Below are 9,813 nucleotides of genomic sequence, written 5' to 3' on the forward strand. Positions count from 1 at the left end.
CACACATCTATTAAGAACATATGCAAAATATTAATGTATCCTCTCTATTGGGTATATTATATATGTATAGAATTCTCTAAACATGAAGTCGTTTGCATATTTCTTTAAGAACAATAAATCATTGTATAAAGCACTTTTACATTTCAAAGCCACATGCCAAATGTTTTGCTTATTAAAATTAATGTTGTATTTATCAACTATCATTCGGTAAAGGAAAGTTACTGATAAGTTCTTCTTTTCTTAAATAGAACTCACATGCAGGACCTGAAAGACGTCACTAATAATGTCCATTATGAGAACTACCGAAGCAGAAAATTGGCGGCTGTTACGTACAATGGAGTTGACAACAACAAAAACAAAGGGCAGCTAACAAAGTAAGTGGTAGTAAAAGTGGTGATATGGTTTTTCCCACAAGTTCATGGAAAATTTGTTTTGGATCACATATTTGGCCATTCAGTCAAATCCTTACAGGCTCATACACCACCATTGTTACAACTTACTTACTATTATTTATTACAGTTGTTTGTTTATATCTCACAGTTTACAAGAAACATTAACCTACCTTTAAACTACAAGTGCCTTTTCGTATATGGATCATTCCAGCCAGTGAGAAAAAAGAGGGGGGCCTCCTGGGTCTTCATATGCCCATTTTGTAGGCAACCAGGGAGAGGAGTTTATTTGTCATCGTGCCCATCCTTTGGAATCTCCTCCACCAGCACAAGCCACACCAGTAGTGTGCTTCCAGGATTTGTTGAAAAATTATGTATTTACGTGGGCCTTTGGGGTGCATTAGTCTGATCTGCTGCGCTTCAGGTCATTAAGGATGCTGTGGAATATATTACTCAATGTATTGATTTTAATTTATTTATTTTATTAAATTTGTGTACCGTCCTTCATCCAAATATATCAGGGCGGTTCACAAGATAAAAATACAGGATAGGTAAAGGTACCCCAACTGTTAGGTCCAGTTGCGGACGACTCTGGGGTTGCGGCGCTCATCTCGCTCTATAGGCCAAGGGAGCTGGTGTTTGTCCTCAGACAGCTTCCGGGTCACATGGCCAGCATGACTAAGCCGCCTCTGGCGAACCAGAGCAGCGCACGGAAACACCATTTACCTTCCTGCCGGAGCGGTACCTATTTATCTACTTGCACTTTGGCGTGCTTTTGAACTGCTAGGTGGGCAGGAGCAGGGACCGAGCAATGGGAGCTCACCCCGTCGCGGGGATTTGAACCGCTGACCTTCTGATCAGCAAGCCCTAGGCTCTGTGGTTTAGACCCCAGCAACACCCGCAGGATAGAAGCACAAAATATCTTCGCTGGCAGTCAACGGTCGTAATATTTTTAAATAATGGGTGAGCAGAAGTTTTTAGTTTTTGTAATATCAGCAGGAGTAGAAAGTTGTTGTTCTGTCAGCTGAGCTGGTGGAAACATACCTGATGTTGTTCGGTCAGCTGAGCTGGTGCCTGATGGTTGAGGGAGGATTGTCAACAAAGTACATTTTCTTCATAGGAAACATAATAGTCTTTGGTCGCACCATAGGCTCAGGTACGCTTGGCTGACATGAAGCTTTTAGTGTAGCTTCCAGCCTGAATTTGGCAGCTGAGGCAGTTTTATTTGCCTGGTGGGCTCACGTCAGACAATTATGGGAATGTTTGCATGTCGATTTTATATAATTGAGCAGCTACATTTTTCGATATATGGGTACGTAGTACTGCCATTAACTGACTTCCAATCTATACTGTATTGCCATCAGCAGGGTTCTATCTGGTTCCCATTGCTATTCATTATCTGTAAGAAGAATCTATATGTCCTTGCTATTGCCTCACTTGCAAATTAAATTGTGTCCTCCTCTCTGGTATATAAACACATTTTCATGGTTAAAGTTTCTGAAAGGTAGAAGGAATTTTATGTTACACAGTTCATGGTGCAGAAGAGTACAAATAGAATGAAATATACTTAAATTGAGCTTAAGGTGCACAGAAAGTATTTATGGACTTTTACTCTTCTGATGGGGACTAGTTGAATAAGTATTATATTCATACAATAAACTGTGTGTGCTTCTTAGATTTATTTTTGTAGGATATATATCTCTATATAACCCAGTATATTCCAATTGATGCATTAGGTAATTAATGTAACACAGTTGTTTTACTGTAGAGACTATTTCTAGTAACTAAACTTACAACAGGGTAGTTGTTTTTCTTCTGGTACTTACAGTAAGAAGGTGCTGTCTGTAGAAATAAGTTCAGCAATATCTGGCTCCCATATACATGCAAACTGAAGATGATGAGAGATGCAAAAGTAATTGCAGTTTTTACCTATTGACAATCTAAAAGTTTGTCCCCCAACCATTAAGTTCAGTGAACTTTTATGTTTGCTCAAAAGTTAATTTTGGCTTTCTCTCTGGCACATGTCTGTCTTCTGTGCTCCCTCAAGTAGGTTTGCAGGATAGCCAGCTGAGGAGGAAAATCTATGCAAAATTTTTGCTGTCTAAGTTGTCACATTGGGCAAACGACTCAAATTTGATTGGCCATGAGCAAGCGGGCTTTAGGAACAATTATTCGACCACTGACCATATGGTAATTATGTATCATCTTGCCAGGAAATATTCAGCCCCGAGTCGGGGGCGCCTATGTGTCGCTTTCATAGACCTAAAGGCCGCCTTCGACAGTATCCCAAGAAATTGTCTATGGAAGAAATTAGAGAGATGGGGCATAGATAGAAGGCTGTTATGGCTTATAACCCAATTACACCACGGGTCGTCAGCTAGAGTGAGACTCACACCGGCGGGAAACCTATCCAACCAGGTCCCAATAAATAGAGGTGTGCGCCAAGGCTGCATTTTGGCCCCACTCCTCTTCAACTTGTTTATTAGTGATATGAAGCTCTTTCTGAATGAGTCTCAAGCCAACATTCATGCCCCCCGCCTAGCTGATTTTCGCTGCCCTCTGCTCCTATATGCCGACGATGCAGCGATCTTTTCCTACTCCAGAGTCGGTTTATGCAGAGCTTTAAAGATTTTTGAGGCTTATTGCAAACTCAACCATCTGACAATTAATCATGGGAAATCTAAAGTCCTGGTCTTTACCAGGTCTCGGAAAACTTACAGCTGGAAGTTAGATGGAGTCCAATTAGAACAGGTTTTCAAATTTAAATACCTGGGAGTCTTTTTTCACTACAACCTAAGCTGGAAGCCACAGATACAGTATCTACTAAACAAAGGGAAAACAATACTTTATACTCTACTCCAATTTTTTGCGGCCGACGGAGCCTCCCACATCCCTTCTGCATTGAAGGTATACCACGCAAAAGTGGTTTCCACCCTCTGTTATGCTGCCCCGCTCTGGGCCCCAGGGTCCAATTTAACATTGCTGGGGACATTGCAGAATCAGTTCCTCCGTCGCCTCCTGAAGCTCCCCATGTGTGTGAGCAACGCAGCCATACGTCTGGAGCTAAGGATTGCATCATTGGAGACTGTCATCTGGAAGCGAGTCTTTGGCTATTGGCTGTCCAGCTGGCATAGGCTTCCTGACCATTACCTTTTTCAGTGCCTCTGGCGGGACGACTTTGTCAATCCGTGGGTAGGAAAAATCCATGCCAAACTTCTGAGCATCGGAATTTCCCCAGCGGACTCCTTAAAGATGAACTTACGCTCAGCCAAAAGCCTTATCGAGCAAAGATTAGCAGACATTGAAAATCAACACAACCTCGCCAGGGGCGGGGGTGTCTGCTCCCCCAGGTATCATGGAATAACCCCACCACCTGGCCTTCCATCATACATGTCATCTCTTTCATCTGTACCACACCGACTTGCTTTTATTCGTGCAAGGTTCAATGTTCTTCCATCGAACCTGCTGAGCCACAGATTTTCCAAGGGTTTGGTGTCTCCGCTATGCGTGTGTGATGGGAAAACTGTTGAATCTCTTCCACATATAATGTTCAACTGTCCCCTACATAGCATAGCCAGGACTAAATTCCTGGGCCCTGCTTTATTGCGCTTGGTTGGCAGGCCTGTGGAGTCACACGCCGCACTGCTTTTGCAGGATACAGATCCTTCTGTAACTCTGCAGGTGGCGAGATTCCTGAATGCGGTTATCTCACACACAAAAATCACCAAACAACAACAACAACATCAAAAATTAATCGGACAGTTATGATGAGAGTGCATGTCGGATCTCGTCTTCAGTTTTCCTTTTCTGAGAACCGTCCCTTGGAGCTCTCTGGGCCCCAAGCTGTTATTTGGCTCTGCTCAATGACCCTCCCTTGCATCGTGGTGTTCACCTTCTGCTGTTGGATATATCGGTCTTTATACCTCTGTGCTTTTATGTTTGTACATATTTTATGGGCTAATAGCCGTAAATAAATAAATGAATGAATGAATTTATCTTCTTGGAGCTGTCAAACCAAACAAGCCCATGCAGTTTCTTCATGCACAGTGTCAGGAAAGTGGGGAAATTAATTGAAGCTTCATCACCGAATGGACTTCGTCCCTTGCTTTTTCTTCATCCCACTTTTGGGAAAAAGTACTCAAATTTATTGGTTTCTGAATTTTATGAGGACCCTCACTTCTCTTCTCGGAGTTATTTTAAAGCAACATACATCAATTTTTGGAAGGTTAAGTTAAGTTTATACAGTTCTGAAATTGCAATGGTTTCTTCATCAATGAAGATGACTGGTAAGACCATTAAAGGGTCTGGCATTAGTCCTGTGCCCAAATACAAACTTAAACATTTTTGAGAGTTAACATTTCTGTGCCATTCAGAAGTTGGGAGTCAGACTCTCAAGTATATTTTGGTCCGCAGTATATTTTTTGAAACATAAATCATAGTGTAAATTACACCTGTGCACAATCTATGCTGCTTCACTATGAACAAACTCTAATAGTATTTCACATTTCTCCCATGAAGTTGGAACCTCCCAAGCATGTTGCATTGTTGTTGTTTTTTAGATCATACTTAAATTGGTTTGAAAAGTGAAAGTTTCTGAAGTCCATCTGGCTTCATTGGAGGAGGATACGATGCTGAGGCTTTCAGCAGCTCATTCTCATAATGCTAAAGCATTGTTAACACAGGGATGGGGAACATATAGCCCTCCAGATGTTGCTTGAATCTTGAGTAGAAAGATGCACAGGGAGAGTCATCCCTGTGCTCTGCTCTACACTTCGTTGCAGATCTCAGGAAAATGACTTCATATTCTGGACCTGGAAGCCTATACCATGCTTTCTGCTTGATCAGCATCTTCACATGTTAACAAGGTTGTAGTTGAATAGTTCTCGGCTACCTTAAATAATAATTTCAGGGAAATTGTCCCTTTCCTGGTGTGTTGCTTTTCTCTGCATTGCTTTGATCAGTATACTAACGAAGCAAAGCGTTTGATTTGACAGCATGAGACCGCTTCCCATGGTCCTTGAAATGTTCAGAGCGCTTCAAAGGGAACAATGGTTGCAATACATTGTGAAATTTCCGAAAATAATGTCATAGTGGTGATGCCATAAAGCCCACACTGTTTGTTGCATCGTTTAGCTGTCTAGGCTGGGCTTCCAGTTCTGCTTTACATCTCAAAGAAGTGTGAAGCAAGCCAGGTAACCATGTTGTGCATATTGGGGGCCAATTAAAAGTGCTGGTTTTAGCGTTTAAAGCCTTTGGGTCTGAGTTAATTGAAAGACTGCCTCTGCCCACACCAACCTGCCCACACAGGACAATCAGGGGCAGAGGTTTTCCTTGTTTGACCACCACCAAAATCAGCCAAGTTGTCAGCCATGGTGTTCCCACGCTACAGATTTTCATAAAGTCCTGGCAAACCACTTTTTCCATCTTGCTACTATTCTTCTTTTGGCTGCTGAATCTGTTAATACTGCTTTGGTTCTAAATCAGTTGCTGAGTTGCAAGGAAATAATAATAATAATAATAATAATAATAATAATAATAATAATAATAATAATAATATTTTTTTAATGTGGTTACAGTGAACGTTTTGGATTTTATTTTATTACTGTTGAATTTCTAATTGTGTGCAAGCCGCATTGAGAGAGAGTTTGGCTCCTAAAGGCAGCCTATAAATATTTTCTAATAAAACTAAATATCAAAGGGTATTAAAAGCTAGGAAGAAGAAACATGTAATCCTGCTAAGATAACTACTTACAGTGATGCAATCTAATACTCTATATGCAGTCAGCAACTCAGTACAGTGGTACCTCTAGATGCGAACAGGATCCGTTCCGGAGCCCCATTCGCACCTAGAAGCAAACGTAACCCGTGTCTGCGGGTCACGTTTTGGCGCTTCTGCGCATGCGCGTGATGTCATTTTGAGCGTCTGTGCATGCGCAAGCAGCGAAACCCGGAAGTAACGCGCTCCGTTACTTCCAGGTTGCTGCGGAGCGCAACTCGAACGCGCTCATCCCGAAGCACATTCAACCCGAGGTATGACTGTATAACTAATGTTAAGGTTCAGCAGAATGCAACTACTATGTAGGACATTCCTCATTTAATTTCTGCCCTCCCTTACAGTCTAACAGCTGTAAGGTACATTAGACAGGATCCACAAGCTTTCATTTACTTAGCTTTTACTGCAACTTCAGATGACTTCAGCTAGGGAAGGAGTCATATATCTGATAAAGTGGTGCTGGCAAACTGTTTGATGTTGTTTCTTGTATCTTATGATCACGATGACTCTGTCCTTGTGCATGCTGTGGAGAATGGGATCTCTCTTCTGAGGTAGCAGATCGGGGTGGAGTTTTTTCATAGCTCTACAGGACTTGAATCTCTTAACCATTAAGATTTAGAGAGCAGCAGTGAGCATATGAGACATGATTTAAGACACATGCAGGTCCCGTTTTCTGAACACAGTGCATTTTCAGGAGATAATTGGTTAGGTGGGCATTCACATATCAAGCCAATTTTAATTATTTCCTATGGGAACATTTCTTATCCGTGATTTGTGCCTTCCTGCTTCCTTCCGGAAATTGCTGCAGCCAATTGGCAAAAGCCAAACAAAAGGAAAAACTGATTTGTCCACTCTCGCTCTGCCAACCAGCGAAACACAAGCAAGTAAGGAATTGGGACAACTCTTGACTGTTCAGCTACCTGAATCAGCCATTTGTGTAGCTAGGTTTGGGTATAATTATTTGTGTTCAGGTAACTGAGATTTTGGATAACAAGCATTCAGCTAGCGGGACCCGCATGTATAAATTCTTGAAAATGCTTTTGAGCTTTTTTTAGTCAGTGTTGTGCCAATGCAACAAATAGTTCTCATCCTGGTGTCGAAGTTAAATTGCTATCTAAGCTTGCCAACTCCTCCTTGCTCACAGATCTTGTTTTGTATCTAGCTGTGACGTACCTAGTAGTGTTGCGTCAGTGCAACAGCACCTACCTAAAACAGTCCTATCTGGCTTCTGCAGCTGGGACAGGAAATAGGAAATACTTTTTAACTGAAGACTTCTTGGTTTGTTCAGTTGCAAGGGGCTTCATTTTGTTAAGCCAAGATATGATCATACAAATGGGGACATTGTTTGAATAGGTTAGATGGTTTCTACCTTGTTCTGGTTGAGCTATTTTTTTGGGTGGGGGAATCAAAATATTTTTTTCCCTTTCAGAAATTCCAGAGTAGCTATGATATTAGAACTTAGAAGTAATCTGTGAAATAGTTTGAATGGTTTATAAACCTGGAAGAATCTTTGAAATACAAGGCAGAGAGTGGAGTGACTCTTACAGTTGCCATTTTATCATCTGATCTTAATTATAGTAAATATTTTCCAGAGAAGCCTTTTGAGACCTCTGCTGGCGAGTTAAATGGTGCTATTGACCATTTTAACCATGCATACTAGCAGCAGTAGGCCTTGAGACAGTTGTGAATTGGTGTTTATTTTGAGAAGTTAAGCAAATGTCACTAAAATATTTAAGTTTTCATCTAAAGAGCATGCATTATTCCTTGCACACAAACACAGGTAAAAAGCTTTGCACATCAGGTCTGCATTAATTGTGTAAAGCACTTGAACTAACAGACTATTGAAAACAAAAAACTTAACTAGCTTTAACTAACAACCTGTCACTTTACAGTGGAAATCTTGCTGCTGGAGAGCATACAAACCAAAGTAGCTTCAAATCCATAATGAATTTGCTTTTTAATTATTGCTTTTTATTTTTGTGGTTTTATTTGAGCATGCTAAGCTTCTGTATTTTTTGTTTTTTAGATTTGACACAGTTGAAGGCATGTAAGTGGTCATTTAAATTTTTCAAAAGACTTAAGACAAGGATTAAAACAAAAAAGGCTTTTAATGTTGAGTGTAATTTTCAAAACTTTTATTTTCAGCGATTGCATTTGTTTTGCTTTTAATGTTTTATTATAAAATTCCCTAACATAAAGTTAAATATTTTTAGTGACATCTACTGTGAGAGCACATTTATTCACAGAGCAGAAGACCATTTTAGCAGTTAATTGGATAGGAAATCCTCATAATTTGCTTCTTTTCAGCACAGTGATTGATTGTATATGAAATTATCCTCAAGAACTTGTTAGCTTCATTTCTTTCCTCTGAAGCTGCAGTTGGTTACCGCGGCATTTGAAAGTGCCAAAATTATCAAATCAGAGCGCTGATAAAGAAGGCAAAAATGTAGATATATCATATCAGTAGCTTGCAGAGGTTCAGATTTCATTCTTTTTAGATGTTGTGTTCCAGAGAGAATAGTCAAAATGGCATGAATGTCAGCTAGGCACATGCACCCATTCCCCTCAGTAGTGATTGATGAATTGGGTGGTATTGCATCCTGTTTGGACATGGCATGCCCCTAGCTGTCTGCCTTTAAACCCTCTTTTTCCAGGGAACAGATTGGCTCTGAGAGATTCCACGTTCAAGCATGGCACAGCCTAGTTCATTTCCATCTTCCATAGCATTAAAGAACCAGAGACACTCACCAGGTCAAGTGTCCTCTCTGGAACATAACACTCAAATAGTGTTGGGTGTCTGTTTGAGTAGTTCCTGAGGTTTGCTCTCATTTTTGAACTGGGGAGGGGGGGTTATTCATATTTAAATGCACTGGAAACATCTATATTCAGTGTGTGCATTTAAAAACAGCATTTATTTGGACAAATACGTAAACATGCAACCTTGCAATAAAATTCCATTTATTGAAATCCTTTTTTGCTTTTAGTGATGATAATAGGCATCCTGATATATTCCATGGAGAGGGCTTGTTTCTGTATTAATATAAGTTAACCGTAGTAGCTGCATTGAAATAGATTACACCATGTATTCTCTCTCTCCATGTGCAAATTCTTCACAGCAGGACTGGTTTTAATTAGTTCTTTAATTTTCTTGTCCCTTTCATCATTGGATAAAAGTACAAAATCTTTCAAATAAACATTGGGTGTGGCTTAACTTATATTACAGCAGAACCTCAGACATGTGAACTCATGGAGGCTGCTTCCATGAAATGATCATTTGCTTTTAGGTTCTCCTAACTTCACATCGTCTTCCTTTCTAGCTTCTTTTATAACTCTTAAGCTCAGCCCTGCCATTCACCGTCCTTCGTAAACTTGGTTTGAATTCACTTGCTGCTTCTTTCTAGCTCCTTGAAGTTGTTTCCTTATACAGTAATCTGTATTGACCAGATGAAGAATTTAAGGACTCTTACAGTAGAGTGGCCACTACAAAATTGCTCAAGAAGACATTCCCCATCAGTTTCTTAGCCTCCAGGCTGATGTGGAATTACTGAGAAACCGGTGCTTCCTATTACCACATCCACAGCAAACAGAAGAGCTGTCTCATTGTGGCTGATGAATCCCTCCTGTCATGCCTTAGCTGTTTTAAATGGAATC

General features: G+C 40.5%; 1 protein-coding gene across 3 annotated transcripts in view; it reads left to right on the forward strand.

The window, feature by feature from the left end:
* SEPTIN7 (septin 7) overlaps window positions 1-9,813 on the forward strand; it is a 38,279-nt gene that overhangs the window by 22,570 nt on the left and 5,896 nt on the right. For 2 of the 3 annotated variants that reach the window (XM_028749630.2, XM_077916515.1), the window contains 2 exons: window positions 249-374; window positions 8,189-8,209. In XM_028749630.2, coding sequence (XP_028605463.1) covers window positions 249-374; window positions 8,189-8,209 — 147 coding nt within the window. The remainder of the gene's footprint in view (window positions 1-248; window positions 375-8,188; window positions 8,210-9,813) is intronic. The other variant, XM_028749631.2, reaches the window with a different exon arrangement.

Source organism: Podarcis muralis, chromosome 12 (genome assembly GCF_964188315.1).
Source record: "Podarcis muralis chromosome 12, rPodMur119.hap1.1, whole genome shotgun sequence".
NCBI classification, from domain to species: Eukaryota; Metazoa; Chordata; class Lepidosauria; order Squamata; family Lacertidae; genus Podarcis; species Podarcis muralis.